Here is a 25,444-nt window from a genome sequence, read left to right as displayed (position 1 = left end):
TAATGATATTTTTGTTAATTCTGAACAGCCTAATTGTGGGTAGAAGGAAAAATACTATTTCTTTTAATGCTCTGTTTAATAGAAAAAGGAAAAGTAAAAATAGAACAAAGAACAGTACAACACAGTACAGGCCCTTCAGCCCATGATGATGTGCTGACCATCCATCCAACTCCAACACAGCCCAAAACTCTCCACTTTTCTTTAGTACATATGCCTATCTAAGAGACTCTTAAATTGCCCTAATGTACCAGTCTCAACCACTCACCACACCCAGCAGTGCATTCCAGACATTTCCCACTCTCTGTGTAAAAAAAAGACTACCTCTGACATCTCCTGTAAACTTTCCTCCACTCTCCTTAAAAGGAGTTCCTCTGGCATTAGTCATTAATATGCTAGGAAAAATGCACTTGTTGTCCATTCTATCTATGTCTAATATAATCTTATACAGCTCTATCAAGTCGCCTCTCTTTCTCCTTCACTCCAAAAAGACCTAGCTCGCTCCACATATTTTGATAAGACATGCTTTCTAACCCAGACAGCCTCCCAATAAATCTCCTCTGCATCTTCCTTAAAACTTCCACATCCTTCTTATAACAAGGTGACTTCCTATGAGGCCTTGTAATAACCTTCTACACTATCCAACACCACTATTCTTAGATTAATTTGCAAACTTACTAACCTCTCTTCCACTTTCACATTCAAGTCACTCATAAAAATCAGGGGTCCCAGTACTGATCCCTGTAGAACACCACTTGTCTCCGACCTCCAGGCAGAATATGCTCCATCTTCTACTATCCTCTGCTTCTGTGGGCAAGCCAATTCTGAATCCATGCTGCCAAGATTCCATGGATCCCATGCCTTCTGGATGAAATGAGTTTGGCAGTCTGTCTCCCTACAGCATAGACATGTCTCCCAAGGAGTATAAGTTGTTCTGAGGGATCCCTAATTTTAGCATACAGATCATACAATTAGCTAGCTCCATCATGGGTAAACCCCTCCCCATCTTTGGGGACATCTTAAAGAGGAAGAACCTCAAGATGGGGCCATTCATCAGTGAGGGCCTTTAGCATTTGGGACATGCCCTCTTCTTGTACTATCATTGGGGAAGAGGTACAGGTGCCTGAAGACCCACACTCAATAATACAGAAATAATTTTTTTCCCTTCCGCCATCAGATTTCTGAACAGTCCATGAAAATGACATTATTCCCTTTTTTGTGTTATTTATTTATTTTTTATAATTTATTATAATTTTATGTCTTTGCACTCCACTGCTGCCACAAAACAATAAATTTCACATCATTTGATTCCAAATAACTGGATTTATTGATCATTACAGAATGTCTTCCTGCACTCTCCCCTCTCTATCTTTCCCTCTTCCTGCCTTTCAGTTTAAGATGGAGCTGGTGAATCTCTGCAACTTCTGGCTGGTGGCTAATGAAACAAGGTGAACAACTAAATACTTAGTTAACCACACTCTTTCTGGCAAATGATCATTGCAAGTAATAGTTTGTAACTTCTCTTTGAATTTGGAGGCAATTTGATGCGGCAGAACCAAGGCAAGGCAAGGCAGCGTGTCCATTGCTGAGCATGTGAGACCGGGCACAGGCCGAATTGAAGCCACAGGGTCCAGGCCCCAGATGCAACTGAGCACAATGTGCGGATGAAATTTATAGGCCAAATCTAACCAGTGAAGTCCGGCGTATCCAAGTGGCAGAACCTGTTATCTGGATAGAGATTTAAGCACCAAACCAGACTGAAAACGTCAGGGTGTTAAGACCAGAGGTGAGGTACATACCAGTGCAGATGGCTGCTTGAAGCAGCAGAATTTGATTTTTGGATGGAGAGTTCAGCGCTGGGCCAGATTGCAAAGGTCAAGGTGTCAGGGGGTAAAGGTGAGGTACGGACTGATTAAGATCGCTGCTCCACAACGCTTACTTGGCTTTGTGCTGAACTATGGGACTCTCTTGCAGACTTAAGTTCAGAAACACTAGTTGCTTGCGGTTACTGTTTTCATTATTTTTTTCCATTGCACATTGCATGTTAAGACAGTATTTTTTCATGTATATGGGGTGTCTTTGTTTCATGGCTGCCTGTTAGGAGACAAACCTCAAACTTGTATAATGTATACATACTTGGATAATAAATGTGCTTTGAACTTCCCACTCTCAGCCCACAATCGAGACCCATATCAAAATGAGACTTGTCATCACTCACATGTCATGAAATTTGTTTTTTTTTTGCAGCAATAAGTACAGTGCAATACTTAAAATTACTACAGTACTGTGCAAAAATCTCAGGCATCCTAGCTATACATATTTACCTAAGACTTATACACAGTACTCTAAGTTAATGAAAATAAATCTGATTCTGAAATCATCATCTCAGTAATACTCAACACATACACAGGCCCTTTGGCACACTATGTCCATGCCCATCTGTATTAATCCCATTCACCAGCATTTTGCCTGTAACCTTCCATGGCATGCCAAGTCAAGTACTCATTTAAATAGCACATAAAATGCTGGTGGAACTCAGCAGGTCAGGTAGCATCTATGGAGGAAAGAAACGGTTGACATTTCAGGCCAAGAGTTTTCATGAGGATGAATGGACTTGGCTTGAAACGTTGACTGTTTACTATCCTTCCTAGATGCTGCCCGACTTGCTGAGTTCCTCTAGCATTCTATGTGTTGCTCTGGATTTCCAGCATCTGTAGAATTTCCTATGTTTACTCATTTAAATATTTTAAATTTTGTCCAAATCTCCACCTGCACCGTCTTTCAAGCAGTGCATTCCAGATTTCAACCACCCTCTGGGTGAAAATCTTTCTCTTCTGATCACCTCTAAAACTTTCAGGGCACTTTTTAAATCAACATTTTATTCATAGAAGCATAGAAAACCAACTGCACAATACAGGTCCTTCAGCTCACAAAATTGCCCCTACCTTAGAAATTACTAGGCTTACCTATAGCCCTCTATTTTTCTAAGCTCCATGTACCTATCCAAAAGTCTCTTAAAAGACCCTATTGCAGACATCCCATCCAGCAAAAACTCATTTCAGGGAAGTAACACCATCAATTTGCAGGAGACTTCCGGGAGAGGTGGGATGTCAGCAATAGAGTAGCCCCTTAGCAGCCAGCCAGCTAGCTTAAATAACGTTACCTATGCTAATGAATGAATGACACCTGTTAAACTTACCTCAAAATGTCTTTTACAGTCTTAACCCACCATGGGCAATAGAAAAATCACTGTTGCAAACAGTGCAGCGAGCAACACTGTCATCATTTTGACCCCTATTAGGCAGCAGTACACTTCAGTGTAGTCTGGGGTGAAGTATGTTTTTTGGAACACTCTGCCGTGACACGCGCGGGCACGCGTTTTCTTTTCTTTTTCTTTCTCTTTCTCTCTCTCCCCCTCCCTCCTTCTCTCTCTCCCCCTCTCCCTCTCCCTCTCTCAAAAAAAATCTATTTCCTATAAGTTGCGGGCATCAGGTAGCTGCTATCAATATGCGGGAGACTCCCGGAACTTCCAGGAGAGGTGGGATTTATGCTATCGTATCTGCCTCCACCACTGTTGCTGGCAGCCCATTCCACGCACTCACCACTCTCTGTGTAAAAAACTTACCCCTGACATCTCCTCTGTACCTACTCCCCAGCATCTTAAACCTGTGTTCTCTTGTGGCAACCATTTCAGCCCTGGAAAAAGCCTCTGACTATCCACACGATCAATGCCTCTCATCATCTTATACACCTCTATCAGGACACCTCTCATCCTCTGTCGCTCCAAGGAGCAAAGGCCGAGTTCACTTAACCTGTTTTCATAAGGCATGCTCCCCAATCCAGGCAACAAAAACATACTCACGGTTCTCCAATCTGTGATTCTGCATGAGAAAGGGGTGGTGGTTGAGGCTGTGGGACAAACAAAAAGATTCAATTAACCTGTTGTTTTATTCCCATTTAGGACTGCAAACAAAGCAACTATTCTCATTAAAATGAAGCATTATCGAAATAACTGTAGTAAGGCAGCAATGCAAAGCAAAAACAGCAGCAAAGAGTCCCTAGAACACTCAACCTCATGTGTTACGCATGCTCAATTTCATCTCAATTGAAGGCAAAACAGCAAAGTCAAACCACGGGTTAAATCATTTTGCATAAAAACTAAACTGGGGGATTGCATGCCTTGTAAATCACAAGAATTGAAAATACGCATATTGATTTGGAATGAAAATGCTAAAGGAAATTAAGCACTTTGCAACCAATCAAGAACAATGAAACTCAATTATTTCCACAATGCTTGTTAAGTCTGATAATTTCTAAATTTCTAACCGTATATTCTTGCAACATAATAAGACTATTATGCCATGCTATTGTGTAGGAATATCGGGTTAATGGTGTGGTTAACCCTCTGAGATAACCTTCCCCACAGTCATCAGTTTTCTGAATAGTCCATGAAATTACCTTGTTATTTCAATTTTTTGAACTATTTATTTACTTTTCTAGTTTATAGCAATTTTTATGTCTTTGCACCGTACTGCCACTATGAAACAAATGCCATTACATAAACCAGTAATAATAAACCTAATTCTGAATCAGAATTTTGATTTTTAGAAAGAGAGTGCTTCACATCCACTCGCATTCTGTTTCAAACCATCACCCTGCCGTACATCACACAAAATATTGGAGGAACTCAGCAGGTTAGGCAGTGTCTGTGGAGGGAAATAGACTATTCATGTTTTGGACCGAGACCCATCTTCAGGACTAGGCTGAAAGAGGGAAATGGCCAGTATAAGAAGTTGGGGGAAAGGTAGAGTGAGAGCTGGCAGGTGATATGTGAATCCAGGTGAGAAGGGGAAGACAGGCAGGTACGCTGGCAAGGGGAGAATGGGGAATAGCACCTCATATTTCATTTTCCGCCTTGGTAGTCTCCAATCTGACTTCATGGAAATTGACCTCCAATTTCCAGTAACTGCCTTTTTCTCTCTTATTCCATCAGCCCCAAAAATCCTTCTCTTTTCCCTCTCTTGATCTCGAAGTTGCTCCCTCTGGTTACCGTTTTCTCCTCCTTCCCTTAATTCCATGGTCCACTATTCTCTTCTATCAGGTGAAGGGAAGGGGTGGAGCACAAGCCAGCAGGTGACAGGTGGATCCAGGTGAGGAAGGGGTAGTGATACACAGATGGGGGAGGAGAGAGTGGTAATAGAGTCAGAAGCTAGAATCTGATCGGTAGAACTGACAAAGGGCTGAAGAAGATGGAATCTGACAGGAGAACAAGGTGGAGCGTGGAATATAGGAAGGAGGGTGGGAGGACAGAGGGGAGTAATGGAGAAAGGGGATCTAGCGAGAGTGTGTAGATGATGTTCAGATGGAGAGGTAGGAGAAAGGTAAAGACACGTGGTGATGGCAAACAGGAGGATCAGATAGACAGAGAAAAGAGAACAGGGACAGAAGGGGGAGCACCTACTGGAATTTGAATAATACAATGTTCATACCATCTGGCTTTCCATGCAGAATATGTTCAAAATCTAGGAAGAGGAATGAAGTTTCAGAGATGGACCAAGTGATGGTGAGAGCAGGGTGGAGACTGATAGCAAAAATATTGAAATTTCCAAGTTCTGTGTTATTGAAGGAACCTGCTCAGCTACGGTTGTCAATGTGTAGAAGAATAGTAAAACTGGACAATGTTCACTAGCACCTACAGTATAATGCCAGCTTTATGACCTGGATAATATCAATACTATAAGCAACAAGTCAGCAGATGACAGGAGGAATCATGGGTTTCTGGTGAAGGCAGGCACACACTACAATCTTTCTGTCTTTTTTTATTATTATGGAAGAGGGGTTGGGGAATTCCCAGAGGATTTGAAGATTCTAGTGTTTATCCTTTTATTCAAATGATCCAAGGACTGTAGACACCCAGCACTGTAACCTGGTCACTTTGCCCTTGGATGATGGGAAATATTAGTAAAGATTAACGAACTGAAACATGAAAATTAATAAGGGATAACCAGCATGTGACTTTAACACGTGCAGAAAAGATATAGTATAATCCAATGTCTCGCGGGTCAAGGGATTTCATTTACCAGATAGACTGGAGAACTTATTGGCAGAGAAGATCAAGATTAATCTGATAGACTCAAGATCATGAAGGGTTTTGCCAGAGTGAATAATTAGGAACTGTTTTTACTGACTGAAGGCTTAAGAAGTGGGAGTCATAGGTTTAAGATGATTGGTGGCAGAATCTGAGAAGTCACGATGACAAACAATTTTTGAAACAAACAACCAGTTGTTCTGGAATTCACTGCCTGAGGGGGTTGCGAAGATGATTCAATTTGACAATCAAAGAGGACCAATACTAGATGGAAAGAAAAAAATGCAGTGAAATTAGGAAAGATTAACTGAATTGCTCCTGTAAAAGGCTGGAGTGGAGTGGATGAAAAGATCTTTTTATCCTGTCCTTTCGGGTGGCAGGGTGGAGGTACATCTCCACAAAAGAAGGTGCAAGGCTCCTTCCCTCCGCTAACCTGCAGGTAATCTTTGGGCAAGGTAGCACCTGCCTAACCCCCACTGATCACGTGAAGCCATGCGAAGGGAACAGGTGGTAGATGGTTTTATGAGCAGCTGGTGCAAGTCCTGCTTATGTGACCACTGACGCCAGGCAGACAATCTCTGAAAAGTATGGTTGCAGTCACCCGTCTCATAAAGACATTGCCCAGGAGGTGGTAATGGCAAACCACTTCTGTAGAAAAATTTGCCAAGAACAATCATGGTCATGGAAAGACCATGATCACCCACGTCATACAACACGGCATACAATGAACAAACAAATAATCCTGTGATTCATTCCTTGGTGCTGAGATAATCACCAAAGTACAGTAACGTATCCAATTCATTATTACTTAATATATAGAGAAGCTATATACAGAACACCATGTACCATATTATTACATTTAAAAAATTTGGAGTATCTACTTAGATTACTGACAGTAACCAAAAAGATGCAAGAGTATGTTCTTCCTCTCCTACTTCATTTTAAACCTAATACTTGATATAGAGTGAACCTCTGAATGAAGTAAAGAACACAATGCTTTCAATAGAGGTTTGTCAACAAAATGCTCCTTGCTTCCAGCAAAACAAACGGTAGCTGTCCAATGGAGCTTATCTTCTCCATTATCTTCTTTATTGCAGCATTACAATTCTGAACAAAGTATATGAAGTTGAGAGTTTTTATGTCGGGTTCGGACTCCTGCTCAAGAATTTACTGGGGCTCTGCTTAGTTTAGTATTTATTGATCTAGGCCTTAACACATCATGTCTTCTGTGTTTTCTCCATTACGGACTAGTCCAACTTGACTCTGTGTCTTTAAACGCAAACAACAGGAATTCTGCAGATGCTGGAAATTCAAGCAACATACATCAAAGTTGCTGGTGAACGCAGCAGGCCAAGCAGCATCTATAGGAAGAGGCGCAGTCGACGTTTCAGGCCTGACGAAGGGTCTCGGCCTGAAACGTCGACTGCGCCTCTTCCTATAGATGCTGCTTGGCCTGCTGCGTTCACCAGCAACTTTGATGTATGTTGCTTGACTCTGTGTCTGCCAGTTTTCTTCAAACATGCTCCAGGAGAAAATCTCTCTCCCAGCTTCCTACTTAAGTATAAACCATCATTTTCAACATTATACACAAACAAATCAATTCACATATTTAACTTTCTGAATTTGCATTCACTAATATGTACCTTGATCCATTTACTGAAATTCAAGAATATCCCCATTCTTAAGTACATTTATTGCCATTCATAAGGTGAAAGCTTGCAGTCAGTCTGGGGAATACAGCAACTGAACTATTCACACGTAGAATATAGAACAGTACAGCACAGGACAGCTCCTTTGGTCCATGATGTTGTGCTGAACAAACTAAATGACTAATCCCTAATTTATCCAATCCCACATCTCTGCATACTGACCATATCCCTCCCTTCTACGCATATCCATATGTCTATTTAAGAGTTTCTTTACTCATATGCTATCTACCGCCTTGCCAATACATTCTGGACCCCCACCAGTGTTTAAAAAATGGCCTTGCACGTCTCCTTTGTATTTTCTTCCTCTCACATTAAATAGATTCCCTCTAGTACTAGAAATACCCTAGCACTCCTACCATCAGGCAGGAGGTACCATAGCATTAAGACAAGAACTGTTATGATGCAAAACAGCTTCTCCTCCCAAACCATAAGGCTACTGAACTCACAACCACCACCCAGCATGAAGTGTCAGTAGCGTTATACTGTTTAATTTTTAATTTGTCATAAATGCACCTTATTATTTGCTAATTTACCAATGATAATATTACTTCATGTGTTATGTGTATTGGCGCGTGGCCAAGTGGTTAAAGCGTTTGTCTAGTGATTCAAAGGTCGCTAGTTCAAGCCTTGGCTGAGGCAGCCAAAGTTTCCTTGAGCAAGGCACTTAACCACACACTGCTCTGCAACGACACCGGTGCCAAGCTGTATCGGCCCTAGTGCCCTTCCCTTGGACAACATTGGTGGCGTGGAGAGGGGAGACTTGCAGCATGGGAAACTGCTGGTCTTCCATACAACCTTTCCCAGGCCTGCACCCTAGAAACTTTCCAAGGTGCAAATCCATGGTCTCACAAGACTAACAGATGCCTATAATATGTATATGTACTGTGTTACGCATCTCGGTCTGGAGGAACTTTGTTTCGTTTGGCAGTATTCCTGTGTACAGTTCACTGACAATAAACTGAGCTTGAGAAAAAAATGCTGGCTGTCTATTCCTAATGAAGGGTTCTCTGACCTGCTTAATTCCTTCAGCATTTTGTGTTTATTTATTTATTTAAAGATACATGGGAACAGGCCCTTCTGGCCCAGTCAACAGCCCCACCCAGCAACCCAGCTATTTAACAGCCTAATCACAGGGCAATTTACAGTAACCAATAAACCTACTTACCAGTGTGCCTTATTCTGACTATGTTGCAATGTACCGTGTTGCACTGACTGTCTGCTCCATCTATGCCTCACATAATTTTAGAAACCTTTATCAAATCTCCCTGCAGCCTCCGCTGCTCCAGAGAAAACAGCCCCAGCTTGTCCAACCCGTCCTCATAGCACATGTCCTCTGAACCAAGCAGCACCCTGGTAAAGCACCTCTGCACCCTCTCCATAATATGCTTCCCATAATGAGGCAATCAGAAATGAACACAATATCCTAAATGTGTCCCAGCCATAGATTTATAAAGCTGTAACATAACTTCATGCCTCCTAAACTTAGTGCCTTGATTAATTAAGGCAAATATGCCAGTCACCTTCGTTACCACCATATCAATCTGTGCAGTTACTTTTAGTAAACCACCATGTACATGAGCCCTACGATCCCTCCGTTCATCAACACTGTTAAAAGTTCTGCCATTAATTATGTACTTTCCCTTTACATTGGATTTCCCGAACTGCAGCAGCACACACTCGCCTGGATTAAACTCCATCTGCTGGTTCTCTGCCTATATCTGCAGCTGATCCACATCCAACTGTATTTTTGGCCACCTTCTATGCAATCCATAATGCCACCAATACTTGTGTAATCTGCAAAATTACTCACTCATTCTACCACATTTCCATTCAAATCATTTATATATTTACGACAATGAGAAATTTTGTATGTTATATATAACATACAAATGTAGATGCTTGAATTTCAGAGTTAAGAGGTAATGATTTGTCTTTTATGATGTCATTGTTCCACAGCAGAAACCAGGCCTGTGATGCTACATTGAAAACCAAAATAATCTAGGAGATTATTGGTGTTAGCAAAATAGCAAATACTATGCAAAAACAGGCCAGTATATTTCTTTCCAGGTTGGCAAATCACCTGTAAAAAGAAAGGCAAAGTGCTGTTCTAGGATTCCAATCACCTTGCACCTAGTCACGTTGATTCAAATCACTTCAGTTCACTAAATTTGAGGCAGAGTTGAAGCTAGGAGAGTATTCAATCAGAAATCCTGCTTTGCCACAATCTTTGCAATTCAGCTATTTGCCACAAAGCCAAATTGCACCACAATGTGAGTGTGCACTTGCACTGTCAAATTAATTCTTGAAAGACAGACCACAAATCCCAAATCCAGTACTTGACTCCAAATACCATGCCTCGTTACCCTTCTCAATGTTTCCACTTTGCAGCCACACCAAGCCCCACTCAATCCCAAACTGTCTGCCCCATGGTCTCAAGTACACTTTTCTGATGTACAAGTTCTCCTGATAGGAGATTGCTTCTTCCTGAATATCCTACAGGCATTTACACTCCCACTTTCACTGACTGCAGTATTATTTTCCCATCTATCCACCCCTGTTTCATCAAAGGTTCAATTTTAGAGTATGCTAATCACTGCCCTACCTTCAGCTGCACCATATAGTCTACATTTTTCTATCCCATAGCTTATCTATATTCTAGATCTGGAGAATCAAGAACCATATGGAAAAGATATCTAAAGTGGAAGCCTGAACTTTAACATGTGAAATTAAAGATTTCTATCACAATTTATACTTTTAAGAAAGCTATTCAACTTTAAAGATGCTGTTTAAACAATGCTGTACAGACCACCGTAGCTTAAAATAAAATGAAATCTTAAAAGGTTTGCATGTAAAAATAATATGCAGAAAACATTCTAATATTAATTTGATATTGATAGCAATTAACAGGCAAAAACTGGATGACAGTCATAAATCTCAGTTTGATATTTCAAAACTGGTGCCTAGAAATTCAACTGCATCCATCTTTGGTTTGCTGAAACATGCTCTACTTGATGCGGACATACAGTGTCCTCCCCCCACCCCACATAAAGGCAACAAAATTGGCCAAAATCCAGTATGAAACAGTACTAGGATAGTTTACCCTCAAAGTAGGGTATGCACAGTTCAGAAGGGATCTGATCCAATGCTCCAAGCACTTTACTACATAACATTTAGGAAAAAGCATGGGCTCGTAAGGGCACTTTCCTCAGGCTTCCACACAACATTAACACACATAGAACACACATTTTCTGTGAGTACCTCAGTTCTGCAAGTGAATTGCATATCGTCTTGTGATATCACGAAATTTATTTCAGCATTGCCCCTTGAGGAGGCAGAAGTTGTAGGGGTGTCTTAGAAATCCACCAGGTTCATTCAAAGATGCATGCAATCCCTATCAATAAGATATGTGCCAAGAGGAAGGTGCTAGGTTAGCCTAGGTACAATAATAACACGTAGGTCATAATCATCTCATTCAGAGAGATCGATCCCAGATGACGGAAAAATGCTGAAAGAAACATCATGATGTCACAAGATACATCAAGATGATCTGCACATCATTTACAGAGTAAAGATCCTCACCGATAATGCATCTTCTGTGAAAATCTAAGTTCCTCATGCAAGGTTCCACTCTTCAGGAAGTATAGACACATGTATCAAGCAATTAAAACAAAGCAGGGTGTGAACAGCAACGTAGATGGGAAAAGTTTCAAGGGAAGTGGGGCAAACACAGGAAAAAGGGAAAAGCTTAAGATAGGAATCTTGGTCAGCATAGACCATTTGGGGCAAAATCATGTTTCCTTGCTGTCTGTGACTTTGTGTGAGGGGATCTTCTACTTCATTAGGTTTACCTCAGCTAATTATAGATGTACCATGTCAGTGTAAAAGATTGTGTCAGTGTCAGATTTGCACTGGGGAAATTAATCTTGCAGTCTCCTTATACACATCATCTCTCTGTTAAGGGGTGCCTTATGTCTCATGCTGCTGCAGAACAGGTCCCTGGTGGGTGTCTCCTCCTTTGGTTTCTCAGGCTCCTGTTGCTCTCCAGGCTCCATCTCATACTCTCAGGCTCCCAGCTATACTGTTCCTCTTCTCTCTGTAGTTTCTAGTGTCTTCAATTGCACGATTCAAGATACAAATGGCAACAAAGCCGTCACATTTTCTTGGAGTGTACTGTGTCACGAAGGTAATGAAATCTCATCTTCAATAAGACAATGGTATTTTCACCAATGACTGGTACTGAAGTGGCTTTTCTATTTGCATTCATCTGGTTAAAGCAGCCAGAGAGATGGATCTCTTGTTCAGCAGTGTTTACCCTTCTCCATTGTGCTGGTTGCCCAAAGTCCAACCACATAGACCTCCTGAATGTGAGACACTTATGCTTCCCAGAAGCATAGCATTTATCTTGAGATTTCTTGTGATCCACAACAACCTGCTCATTGAAAAACAAATAAATTTTCTTGTTCATGACAAGATATGGGAGAGTCTTCAACGGCTGCCTAGACATGTAGGAACCCCAATATCTTGTGAATCCTCATGTCTGAGATAGCACTGACTCTTCACTCGAATCAAAGTATATAAAATCACTCCTTTGCGGATCCAGTACATGTATTGACTTCACTGAAGGAGCAATGTGCAGTACACTGGTGAGGAATGGGTGGCACGGATTATGACAGAGATTGGCAGCAGCTGCTTAGAAAGACCCTGTAATGATGATGATGAGAAACAATCTGACCCTGACCTCCAAGGAGACAGACACTCAACCCAAGTTCAGACATAAAGGTGTGGCCTGAGATCTTCCTGTGACATTTCACATATCTCAGTGATGACAGCCACAGAAAATCTGAGACTGTGGACACATGGTTACTGGGTGAGGTTCAGATAGAATGTGGAGATTCTCTGGGAGTTGTCACTTCACTGAAGAGCCTGTCTTCACCTTCTGCCCCAAGGCCTCAACTCATTTGGAACAGCCAGGTAGTTTGGCTCAACACTCAAGCACCTCCAAAACTCTACAGACCGTGCTAAACTTACAACTGTTTTTGTTTCCTCCAGCATCCAGTAGCTGAAATGTTTCTTCAGTGGGTGTCAAGTTAATAACGCCGCTGGCAGCATTTCATTGCTAAAAGTGTAGTCCACTTCCAATAATAAAATACTTCCAATGGTATCATTAATTGGACACCTAACTAAGTAGTACTTACCCTGATAAATACTTTTGAAAACAAATCCTTTGTTAACATGGCACGGTCTGTCGAGTTCTGGGAGGTGTTTGAATAGATTACAGTCACTTCATGTCTCCCACTGTTAGCAGAGTGCTCCCTTAAATGAAAGGGAAATTAACTGGAGTGAAGAACTTCTGGTTCTACTGTTCCAGTGGGACTGTAAAATGGAGTTTTGAGCTCCCATTTTATTTTTACTTTATTATTTACTTTGACATGCAGTGTGGTAACAGGCCCTTCCAGTCCAATGAGCACACAACGTCCAATTACTCCCATGTGACCAATTAATCTATCAACCCGCAATGTTTTTGGAACATGGGAAGAAATTGGAGCACCCAGAGAATACCGATGACATTTTGCATGGAAATTCCATCCATACAGATGGCAGCGGGAATTGAACCCGGGACACCGGTGCTATAAAGTGTTATGCTGACCACTACACTCTGCCATCCTGCAGGGGCCATCCAGGTATGAACTGGGGACTTCTTGATATTACTCAAGCAGGTATGGGTAAATACTGAGATTGTTGGGTATGTGCCTGATGCTGGGAATACCTCAGGTATATTAATGCACTGTGCCTACCCGACTTTGCATGTGGAAATGGATAACAAAGTGATCAGCTCCAGGTTCAGACGAAGTCAGATCACAACCATCCCAAGAAGTGAGTACTTCATAGTTCAACTTATAAGTATAGTTTTTATTCTTATAACACAAATAGCGTAAGATTTCAGCCATTGCCTATTTTTGCAAATGGTGCAGAATAATTTCCCTTGCAACCATTAGTTCAACACATTTTGGAACACACAACAGTGTAGGATGTAGTGATAACAGGTTATATGGAAAATCAGTGGGAAATGGGATTACTTTACAGACTGGCCCCCTTTTATGTGCTTTGGAAATGTGGAAGTATGGATTGATATCAGGAGGAAGGATTCAGATCAAGTTCCCTGAAATATAATTAATAGAAAAAAGCTAAATAATGCCTCAGAAATTAGATAAAAGACAGAAATATTAATTTGATTACACAAATACCATTCAGCAAACAATGAACAATTGCACATATCATCCAGTATGCTTTCCTGATTCCCATACCCTACGAGACGATGAAAAGCTACTCCTGACAGATGAGTCACAGGATCGTTTAGACATCACTGGGCTGCGAGGAGGCTTACCGACTATAGCTCCATCAGTCCTCAGTCCAGTCTGTAAGAGCCACAAGAGTGCAATCAGACTGACCAAAGTTCAGGTTATTTTTAAAAGATCAAAGACCATTGAGGAAGAATGCAGGAATATCAAGATGTTAAATACTGCTTTATTAGGGATGGAAAAGAAAAGTTTTAATGGAGGTTCAAAATCATATAATGCTATAAACGGTTTTGGCTTCTGATTGACGGTGTATTTATGATATGCAGATAAATGTCAAATTCAAATATGCTTCAAAAGAGACTTGCTGTCCTCCAGCAAGTCTCATTCCCTTTCAGTCTAGTGTCAGATTAGCATTGATTTTGTACTAAGGTCCAGTCATACTGTAACCATAGCTCTGGCTGGAATCAAAGTCATCTTGCATCAAATGTAGCTGTAGAGTATTTGCATCCTAAGTATATCACATAATATCACCATGTCTTAATGTATTTTAACCTATATTTAATTAGCTTTCATTATTGCTTTTGGATGGCCTTTTTCATCTACTATCTTCTCAAAGAACAGATCCCTTTGCTGGGATGCAAATATAGTGGATTACAGTTAATTGTGTCATCAGTTAATCTGGACAATTTACTTGGGACAACTCTTAAAGAACAAAGATGTATCCAGAAAATCACCAGGATTCCCTTCGTTTATTTGGGACACTATGCTGCTTAATTGGGGCGGGAGATTTGCCGCACGGGTTCTAACTAGCATCAGTTGTGTGCACTTGTGTGGCCATTAGACGCTGCACCATGCTTAAAGTGAACAGCTTTTAAATAGCGTCAGTTGTGTATGTTTGTATTAAAAAAAAAGTGCTTTTTGTCATTGATAATTGGCGAGAAATAAGCAATAAGACAATTCCAAATTGTTTTGTTCACTGTGGTTTTGAGCATTCAGGCTTGAAGATGGCAAATACAGCTGAGAGTGAAGATGAAATGATTTCACTACCCCAACAAGTTAGGTACTACAAAAAAAATTGGAAGTACCTATCAATAATCTTTAATGTTACAATGGAAATGAGGATTTGATGGATGAAATTCTTGATAGCATTATATGAAGGCAGTCCATTATCTGCATTAGGTATCTGCGCTGATTTTGTTCATTGGATACACTGGATAAATTCCTTTGTTAATAACTACTAGTAACTAATACACAGTTTTATAGTACTGTATTACTATTGGTAGTGTTCTAATTTGTTCTGTATTTCGTTTAAGTACATAATTTGTTCATCAATTTGTCTGCTTTATACCTTTTTAACTATTTCTATGAAACTGGCTAATTGGGCAGCCAATTAATTGGGCCAAAATGTGCTGCTCCCGATGTGTCACAAGTAACTTGAATCTACTATACATGGACACTCATCATACTCTACTAATCTCAGCACAGTGGCTACTACTTATGTACAAACAGGTAACTAGACTAAGCTCTTGACTGAGAAGAACATTTTGTCATCTAATATTTCCACCCTTCAGCTTGTCTAATGTGGTTAAAGGTAATGAGTAGGAACCAAGCCCCTGGCTTACTTGACCCTAATGCCAAAATTAAACTATGAATGATTATAGTCTTGCTCTGGCCATTATCAATTAACTTAGCAAAGAACAGGGGTTGACACAGATTGATATGGTTTAGCTTCTTCACTGGATTAAGGGGACAGTTTATCAGAAATTTATTGTTTGAACAAAGATAACAATTTTTCTTTAGGTAGACAAATGATTATTCAGATCTTAAAATGGCAAATATTATTCAATTATTTCCTTTGACACTGATTCCACTCATAAAAATCATCACTTCTCATGATTGGATTTTCATTTTTGGAATAATTAAAATAATTTTGACACTGCATGACCTCTGTAGTATTTTACAGTCAATCGATTCAATACCTGTTGGGTGCATCATATTGTTTGAAGCTATTTTATCTCCATTTTGAGTAATCTTGAACTCTAAAACAATCAATTTACCTTTCTTCCTTTTAAAAGTAGCCAGTTTTCTGCTGGCATCTGTGCAGGACAATAAAATTAAATGCAAACTTTATTCTCTCTTTATATGGTCCTCCCCTGTCAGCAAATCCCCACCCCACCCCCTTTAATGATCGTACCTTTAGAAGGTGGTCACCAACTCAACTCCAGGTAAAAATTGAGTAACCACAACACTCAGATGTTTACCCCATTTTGTTCCTATACTTCTGATATTATCCAAGTTACCTTCAAGTTTGGAGACCTAGTTTTCTGGCTGGAAGATGATGTGGTGCAGGATGTGGGTCTCTGAGGGAGCTGTGGAGGTGAAACTACAGAGAGGGAGCTCGCTGGCAGTGGGGATGAAAATGCTGCAGGCATATGTGAGGGAGGAGAAGCAACAGTTTGCTCAGATCCAGATGTTACAGTCTGCATATACAAAAAAAAAGAATAATTCAAAGAGAAAAATAAAGGGACTAAATCTGGCAAGCTAACATTATGCACTATTGTTAGTCACTTTTACCTGTTGTACTTAATACATGCATCCTATATAGGATCATATCTCAGAAATTTCATTTCCATGACAGCATTCAAACCATGCAATCCTAGATTGATAGCAGGTGTTAAAATATCTTTTCAACACTGGTTATAACAGCACATCATTCAACCTTTGTACAAGGGCCCTTTTATCTCCACCCCTTTTTGCATGCTATGAATGGGCCAAAGAAAAATTTCAAAAATATTTTAAATTCACCTTTGCATTGAAGTTAAACACACTGCAAAGAGAGTTAAAGCACATTTTGTTCAAAGGCACATGAATGATCTAAATTAAGTAAGCAAAAAAAACCCTTCTGTTTTTAAGAACTAGATTTGCTGCACTCCATATGTACCTCAGTATCAATAACTTCTGCCTTCTGCATTTCATCAGACTTAGCAGGTTTCACTTTATTTGCCTCACGTGTCATGTAGACCTCACTAGGATCTTCCTTTATGAAGAGTTCTCTCAGGTCCTTGGGTACATCACAATCATGTCCATGAAAACACATTTGCTTAATTCCTTCAGATTTTGACTTGTGTTCTTGGTTGACTGACTGCAATTCCCCACGGAGCACCTTCCATTGTTCATCACTGTTTTGTGCAGAATTCTTTAGAATACAGCTTTCCACTGGTTCCATTGTGACCAAAGAAACCTCCGTGTCATCCATTTTCTTGGCATTGATTGGGAAAGTAGCTTCAGATTTCTCAGGGGCCTCCTGAGGTCTGTCTATTACCTGCACTTTATTGCTGTCATATCGATGTGGTAGAATGTGAAACAAAGAAATGGGCGACTGGTGGACAGTGTTAGACAAGGTTGGGCACAATGGAGAATGCAGACCTTCAGATGAACTGGGAAGGTTCTTTGATGAAGTGACTGGAAAGAAATGACTCAATTTTTCACAGGAAGTAGTGTTTGTAGGCAGGATTGTGTCACGATAGGCGGAGGTAACTGCCAAAGTAGGAGCATCTAAATCCGAAAGGTTATTAGGAAAATGAGGTTGCACAGGGGCTGGGGAGCTGACAGAAGAGAGCCCAACAGTCGATGATATCCGTTCATTGGTAATAGCCTGCATTGGAGATCTACTTAAACAAGGTGAGCGATGATGTCCAGAAATAGGGGATGTTGTATTGAGCCTTTGATAAGAAGACAACTTAGAGGGGAAAGAGGAAAAGTTATGCTACAAATAATGAAAGGAAGCTTTCAGTGCTACTAGCTAACAAAACATAAACTCAAGCTATCTGACAGGACATTACAGCAATTCATTTCTTTCCCTTATAGCACAGGTTTATGAACAAAACATCCACCCATAAAACACTAGTTTCACAACCTGACAGTGATGTATTGAAATAGGAATTATGAAGAGGACAAACATGCACAATAAGTAGTATTTTCACAACTTGATGTATGCATTTGCAGTTTACTGAACCTTTGGTTCAAAATGACTGGACTCTCAAAATACACAGATTGTTTAGTAAATGTTTTATATTAAATGCAACGAGATGTTGAAAATGAATCTTGGGTTTGTATATGGTGATATAAATTTACTTTGAAATTTGAATGTTGAGCTGACCAGATTCATATCATAGAAGAAACAATTTTCAAAGGCCATGTAAAACAATATTTGTTTTTCTATGGGGAAAGCTTCACCTCATTTAAGTATCTTACCTGAAAAAAAGTTTATGATACTTGTGATATGATGCAAATATATAAAGTGCTGCACAACAAAGTATATTTTAATCACCTGCTAAAAACAATGCAGCCTCCAGCATGCCCAAAACTGAAACCTTTTATCCAATTGAATTACAACAATAAGGCCTAAACTTGTTATGGTAAGAAAAAAGAATTGAGCCATGAGAAAAAAAACAAAAGAATGTGAAAGAAAGAACAGCTAATAATTATTTGAATTCAATTTTTCAATACGCTATTATTATTTCTACTCTTATTGTCTGTCTTTACAAGAAATTCCTTGCAATTAGAAATCTGTTGGTGTCTTTTATTTCCACAGTTCAGTTAGTTCCTCATGGCAGATCTGAAATTACCTGGTTTTCCCCTCAATTCCTTCTTAATCAATAGAATGAAATTTGCACCTCAAAATGGGAATTTTTGAATTGAGAGTTATAAAAGCTATGATATTCATTTTATTACCCTGATATGGAAAATATTCTAAGTTTAGAGATCTCCTATTATTTCAACAGGAATATACTCTATTTAACCATGATAAATTACTTGACTGATGGTACTTACTTATCTTCTTCCACTGTAAAAATGAAGTTAATGGACTGAAATCCAGAGGCAGGAAATAACGTACCGATGCTTCTATACAGAGGTTTCAAACTACTGATAGGGAATGACCTCCCTCACAACAGTCTGTGATCTCAACACATTTCCCAAATATGGATTCTTATGCATATTATTTATGTTACCACTGGCAAGGATTGCAGTTGCCCAGGGCCAAAGAAACATTTGGCATAGGAAGCCATTTGGCTCATCATGTCAATGATGGCTATAGTGTCATTCTCCCTCAGTCTCATCACCCCATCAAGTGGTGGAATATATTCAATGGGCTGAATGCCCTATTTCTGCTCTTTATGTCGCATGGTCTAATTAGGCTATTCGGCCTATTCAGTCTGTTCTGCTATTTGATCATTGCTGATTTATTTTCCCTCTCAACCCCATTCTTCCACCTTCTCCCCATAACCAATTAAGGTATAATTGGTTCTGCCTATTTAAGCAAACATGCAACTAATGTCCATGGTGTGATATCCAGTCAGGTGCAATGATCTTATCACTGATATGTGTGAGGAGCTGGGGAACTCTGAGTGCTGACAGGACCTTTCCCAGAGGGCTGTACCTGGCTTTTCCTCACTGGCATAAGGGAAAGTGGCTCAGACATGCGAGTAAGGACTGTGTTTGTATGGAGACCTCCCTTAGGGCCACTGTCCTCAATACTGAGAGCGGGTGGGGCATGTCACACCCGCACATGCAAACCAGAAAACTTTTTTCTTATTTTCTGGAGAAGGAGCAGGATAGTAGGACTGTTAGCAGAGCTATTGCCTCACAACCTCAGCAAATCACATTCAATATCGACCTCTGGTGATGTCTCTGTGGAGTTTGCTTCTGACTACATGGGATTCCAAAATGAGTGGCTAGGTGGGTTAATTGGCCACGGTAAATTATCCCTAGAGTCTGAATGGTAGAATCTAATGAGGTGTTGTTAAGTACATGCAAAGAATAAAATGGGATTAGTATACCATTACAGTACATGTATGTTTAATGTTTGACATGTGTTCAGCTGGTCTAAGGGCTTGTTTCTGTGCTGTATCACCATATGACATTACTACAGCCCATTCCTCCTTGAAGTTCTGTGTGTGATTTGCTACTGTCAGTGAGGATAACTGAAAGAGGATTTAATAAACATGTAATATTTTTCCCATGAAGTCATAAAAGCCAGTGTGGAAGTATTCAACAAAATATAGATAAGAAGCTAGAGAACAGAATGCCAAAGAATTTTCACAGCATAATAAATGATTACCATAACATGGTGGTTAAGTAAGATAGGTTATGATGTTAAAAGTAACGTACAACAAAAATAAAATATTCCTCCAACTCTTGTCTCACAAAATAGATTAAGTTTAGGGAACGGATTATTCTCACCATTCTAACTAGCTGTCAGCATTTAAAGATCATAAATAAGGTCTGGTGCAAATCAGAATAAGATAAATCACCCGTCTACTTTCAACACCATGATTTCCGCCTCAGGAATAATTCAGCCCTTTCGAGTACACTCTGCGGCCCTTTTATTAGTTACCACCTGTATTCACTCAGTGTACATTTATGGTCTTCCGCTGCTGTAGTCCATTCACTTCAAGGCTCAGCATATTGTGTATTCAGAGCTGCTCTGCTGCACATCACTATTGTAACACATAATTATTTGAGTTACTGTCGCCTTCCTGTCAGCTTGAACCAATCTGGCCACTCTCCCCTAACTTCTTTCATTAACAAGGAATTTTCACTTACAGAACTGCCACTCAGAGGAAGTTTTTTTCATTCCTTGCACCATTCTCTGAAAACTCTAGAGACTGTTGTGTGTGAACATCCTAGGAGGTCAGCAGTGTCTGAGATACTCAGACTGCATTGTCTGGTACCAACAATCATTCCACGGTCAAAGTCCCTTAGATCACATTTTGATGTTTGGTCTCAACAACAACAGAACCTCTTGACCACATCTGCATGCTTTTCTGCACTGAAGTGCTGCCATATGATTGACCGAGCAGATATTTGCATTACCAAGCAGGTGTACAACTGTACCTAGTAACGTGACCACTGCGTGTATAATGGTAATGCTGTAGATAACTGCAAAGTAAAACCCAAGTTCTGCCTGACTGAGGTTATTCAATTGACGTCAGAGTGAAAGCTGCTTTATCTCCCTCTTAGGACTATGAGTGGAGATATCTTACTTGGACTACAAGTAACTCCTGATGATAGAATAGAATTCAAACCTAATGGTTCATATTTATGAGTGAAGCCTGAAAAAGCAAAATAGAAACAAAGCAAAATAAAAACAACTTGACAAGAGATTTTCCTTGGGTGAATTGATTTACCATAAAAATCAAGGAAAACATACTCATATCTATCTAACACAACTTTAAACATCAGTACATCTCTAAAACTCCACAGCAGAATTTCATGTTTCTTGAACTACTCATCAAAGAACAGATTTTAATCAAATAGCATGGTGTAGGAAAAAAGGCAAAACTTACTGCCATCTACAAGATTTCTTCATATAAAAATATAGATGTTTAAAATTTTAAAATGGTTTAAAAATTCAGAATTGCAATTTTCTTGCTTTCTGCTTTTCTTGGATTCTGCACTTCCACTCCATTCTCTCTTGTGTCTAATTTTAGGCAGGTATAAATAAACATAACTTTTGTAGCCTTTGCATATAATATAAAATACTCAATAACATAAAGATCTGCTTACCTTTGTAGATCCCAAGAGTTGGGTCTTATCGCTGGGAAAGCTCAGAGGCAGAGAATGACTGGGGTATTCTGCAGTATTCTTAGCTGGAACTTTTTTGAGTACGTCCACATAAGTAATCGGGAAGATACCTTGTCGGTTTGTTCCAGGGATCCTTCCTTCATACCAGTTCTGATCAACCCGTCTAACAAGGATGACTCTTTCACCCTAAGAAGATCAGAGAGTTCAGATGTAAATGCTGTAACAATCACTCAGTGACCACTTTATTAGATACACCCGCTCTTTAATGTAAACATCTAATCAGCCAATCATGACAAAAGCATGCAGACATTGTCAAGAGGTTCAGTTGTTGTTCAGACCAAACATCAGAATGGGGAAGAAATGTGATCTAAGTAACTTTGACTGTGGAATGATTGTTGGTGCCAGATGGGGTGGTTTGAGTATCTAAGAAACTGCTAATCTCCTGGGATTTCACATAACAATCACTAGAATTTACAAAGAATGGTGCAAAAAAAATCCAGTAAGTGGCAGTTCTGTGGGTGAAAATTCCTTGTTAATGAGAGAGGTTAGAGTAGAATGGTCAGACTGATTCAAGTTGACAGGAAGGCAACAGTAACCTAAGTAACCATGCCTTACTACAGTGGTGTGAAGATGAGCATCTCTAAATGCACTGCACATGGAACTTTAAAGTGATTGGACTACGGCAGCAGAAGACAACAAACATGCAATCAGTGGCCACTTTATTAAGTACGGGAGGTACCTAAAATAATGGTCACTGGGTATACGTTGTCCTACTGCAGTATTAAGCACATTGGTAGCTGGAAATATGCATCACTTCTATAGTGAAAGGCAGATCAATGAATGTTTGGAGGTCAAAAGAAAAACTGCAAATTTATGATAAAAATATAAAATATTGAAAATGCTTAGTAGGTCAGGCATCATCCAAGGAAAGAGAAACAGAGTTAGCACTTCAGGCTCTGTTTCTCCTTCCACAGCTGCTGCCTGACTTGCTGAGTGATTCAGGCATGCTATAGTCTCATTGATAATCAAGACTTCAAGGGCTGGGCTGGTGTCCCTGATGGGTTGATATCTATGGGGTTGATGAGCAAGGATCAAATTCATAAAAAGTTGGGGACATGTGATTGAGGAGCACAGTGGGAAAAACAAAGGGACCAATCTTCAATGGGCAACCAGTGCCGGGCTCCTTGCTTTTGCTCTTGTACTAAATTAAAGTATATATCTCTTGAAATGATCTGAAAGGATGGCATGCAAAACAATTTTTTTCCACTGCATCTCGGTGCATGTGACAACAATAAACTAAATGCCCAATTATCTCACCAAAATCGTGGAAGAACTCAACAGGTCAAGCAGCATCCGTAGAAGCAAGATGTGTAAATCACAGTTTCAAGTTGAGATAGTGTGCTGAGCTGAGAGGGCAGTGTGAGGCAGGTAGGTCTAACCAAATGAATGGACAGTTAGAGACGGGTAGGGGAGTGGGAAGGGTTTGGAAAGACGGGAAAGATAAACAAAGAGAGAATTAAAGTAGGTGAGCATTTGGGAAAAGGAACACCAGGGTGTCTGGGTTACCTGAAACTGGAAAATTCAGTGGTCTACCCAAGTGAAATACGAGATGTTTATCTTCATAACTTTACTGACACAATTTGTCCAGTGAATATTGGAACAAGATGGAATGCAAGTTAAACGTCCTATAATTCATCAATGGGCAATTTGAAAGCTGTTGATATGATTGGTAGGAATGCAAAGCTGACAAAAGCAATCAACAAGACAAGAAATTGTCTTCACTGGTTCCCACACGAGTTGAAAGCTACTCCTTCGGGGTTCTTAGGTCCTATATGGTGATACTTCCCTCCTGAAAATGTTCACCTGCTAATTTCTTCAAGTATCTTCTCCAAAGTGATAATACCACCAATGCCAAGCTCATAGCATGAACCTGGAAATAATACCTTCCACTCTGAATCAACTGGCATTTTTGAGAGAGTGTTGAACATATTTAAGTTAACAAAAGTAATAACACAATAGTTCATGCTATCATTGATGTGTTGTATTGATAATATTGATGTCTTATTGATATCTTATTGCCATTATTGATGTGTCTACCAGGAGAGAACAGAGTTAGAGAAATCAGAATAAGATCAGAAGAACAGAATTAGATAATTCAGAAGAAGAAAAACCACAAGAAAAACTCTAATTCAGTCCAGAAAATTGGGACGTAGATAGTACAGAATGAAGGATCACTGCCCCAGCCTCCCATTGCTTCACTTAGGAGCAATACGCTTTGAGGAGCCAAGAGATAATTAATCAAGAACTTAAGTTCCAAAATTACCTTTTTCAGTGACAGTTCCACATTAGTGTCTGCATTAAAATTATACTTCGCAATTGCTTCCCCAAACTCCCTGGCCTCTGCTGGTGGCGGTGGTCTTATTGGCTGTGCCTTTTCTGTCACAGGCAGCTTCTGCGGGAAGTGAAATCATCACAAATCCACAAGAGAGTTACAAGAAAGGACAATATGAACAGTTTATGTAACTAGACTGAAAAAAACTTGTACAGCAACAGGTAGAAAGTTACAGACCTCAACATATGAAATGGGAAATATGCCAACTGTTCCATGTTGTTCACCTTCGAACCAATTCTGATCTATTTGTCTAATAATGTAGACAATACTCCCTTTCTTGAATGGTAATTCTCTGCAGGCAAATAAATCATTCCGATCACAAACAGACAATATAGCACATAGCCCCCTAGATAAATGAATAATATTCCAGTCAATGAGTACTAGGCATATATTATTTGTAATGCTCTGTGAAATAGTATCAAGAGACTCTGTCTTGAAGGCAGCATCCATGATGTGACATTGCACTGACACAAACCCACCATCTTCTGACTAAGAGCCGCAGGTGTAACATCTGAGCCCAGCCTGACACCCAGTGTCATTGTTCAGTACAGAAACAAGCCAAGAGACTAAATTTGGGTAGTGTTCAGTTCCATTAATACCTCAGGGCCATTCAATACAAACTTTTGTCACATGGCAAGGTTCTGTTTGTGTGTGAAGTCAGAAACGTAAGCACAAACTGAGTTCCCAGGATATCTATCCCACCTGTGTCTCAAATGCTCATTCACATGTAGGGACAGTACATAATGCAACGTTTGCATAAGCATTGATTGTAGGGGAGGTGGGGTGGGGTAAAGTCCTGTAAACTCTTCCTTGGACACATTCTCAGAGGCCCTTGCAAACAGTGACCTACATAAGGGAACTTATCTCTAAATTATAAAACCCTGCCAATTACACAAAGAAAACCAGTGGTATTGTTGGTGCTCAAGAGGTTTTTTTATTACTGAGGAGCAATGGAAATGCTTGTAGATCAGAATGTGGAATGCAGTTCCCATGTCATTGTGGAGGTACAGCAGCTCTAGGAAAATGATGACATTATGATTTCCTGAGGAATCTGCACTCAAGTCCCTCAATGATGAGGCTGAGTTTGCAAGCCTCAGCTTTACAGAAAAAATAAACATTGGAGTAAAAATGTCAACAACACTTACTTTGCTGTTTGAGCCTTAAAGTCATAAATCGCTTTAGCAGGCTGTCGCTGGAAAGAGAAAATAAATTTTCAGTGTAAAAGTATTTACTGGGGAACTATACCAATAGCAACGTGTAAGATTCATGTTATGACAGAGATTTGCAAAATTAAAAGATGCTTTGAAGAATGCAATTAGAACTCTGACAAAAAGCTGAGGTTTTGTATTTGGTGGATCGCCACTTTTTCCCT

At 39.9% G+C, this 25,444-nt stretch overlaps 1 protein-coding gene across 5 annotated transcripts in view; it reads right to left on the bottom strand.

The window, feature by feature from the left end:
* LOC134347160 (sorbin and SH3 domain-containing protein 2-like) overlaps window positions 1-25,444 on the bottom strand; it is a 465,962-nt gene that overhangs the window by 10,555 nt on the left and 429,963 nt on the right. For 3 of the 5 annotated variants that reach the window (XM_063049382.1, XM_063049380.1, XM_063049381.1), the window contains 8 exons: window positions 25,218-25,264; window positions 24,250-24,364; window positions 24,004-24,132; window positions 21,663-21,866; window positions 17,035-17,832; window positions 16,394-16,573; window positions 14,100-14,210; window positions 3,860-3,906 (listed from right to left, as the gene is read on the bottom strand). In XM_063049382.1, coding sequence (XP_062905452.1) covers window positions 3,860-3,906; window positions 14,100-14,210; window positions 16,394-16,573; window positions 17,035-17,832; window positions 21,663-21,866; window positions 24,004-24,132; window positions 24,250-24,364; window positions 25,218-25,264 — 1,631 coding nt within the window. The remainder of the gene's footprint in view (window positions 1-3,859; window positions 3,907-14,099; window positions 14,211-16,393; window positions 16,574-17,034; window positions 17,833-21,662; window positions 21,867-24,003; window positions 24,133-24,249; window positions 24,365-25,217; window positions 25,265-25,444) is intronic. The other 2 variants (XM_063049383.1, XM_063049384.1) reach the window with 2 other exon arrangements.

This window comes from Mobula hypostoma, chromosome 5, assembly GCF_963921235.1.
Source record: "Mobula hypostoma chromosome 5, sMobHyp1.1, whole genome shotgun sequence".
In the NCBI taxonomy this organism is placed as follows: Eukaryota; Metazoa; Chordata; class Chondrichthyes; order Myliobatiformes; family Myliobatidae; genus Mobula; species Mobula hypostoma.
This window is presented reverse-complemented; position numbering and strand designations above follow the sequence as displayed.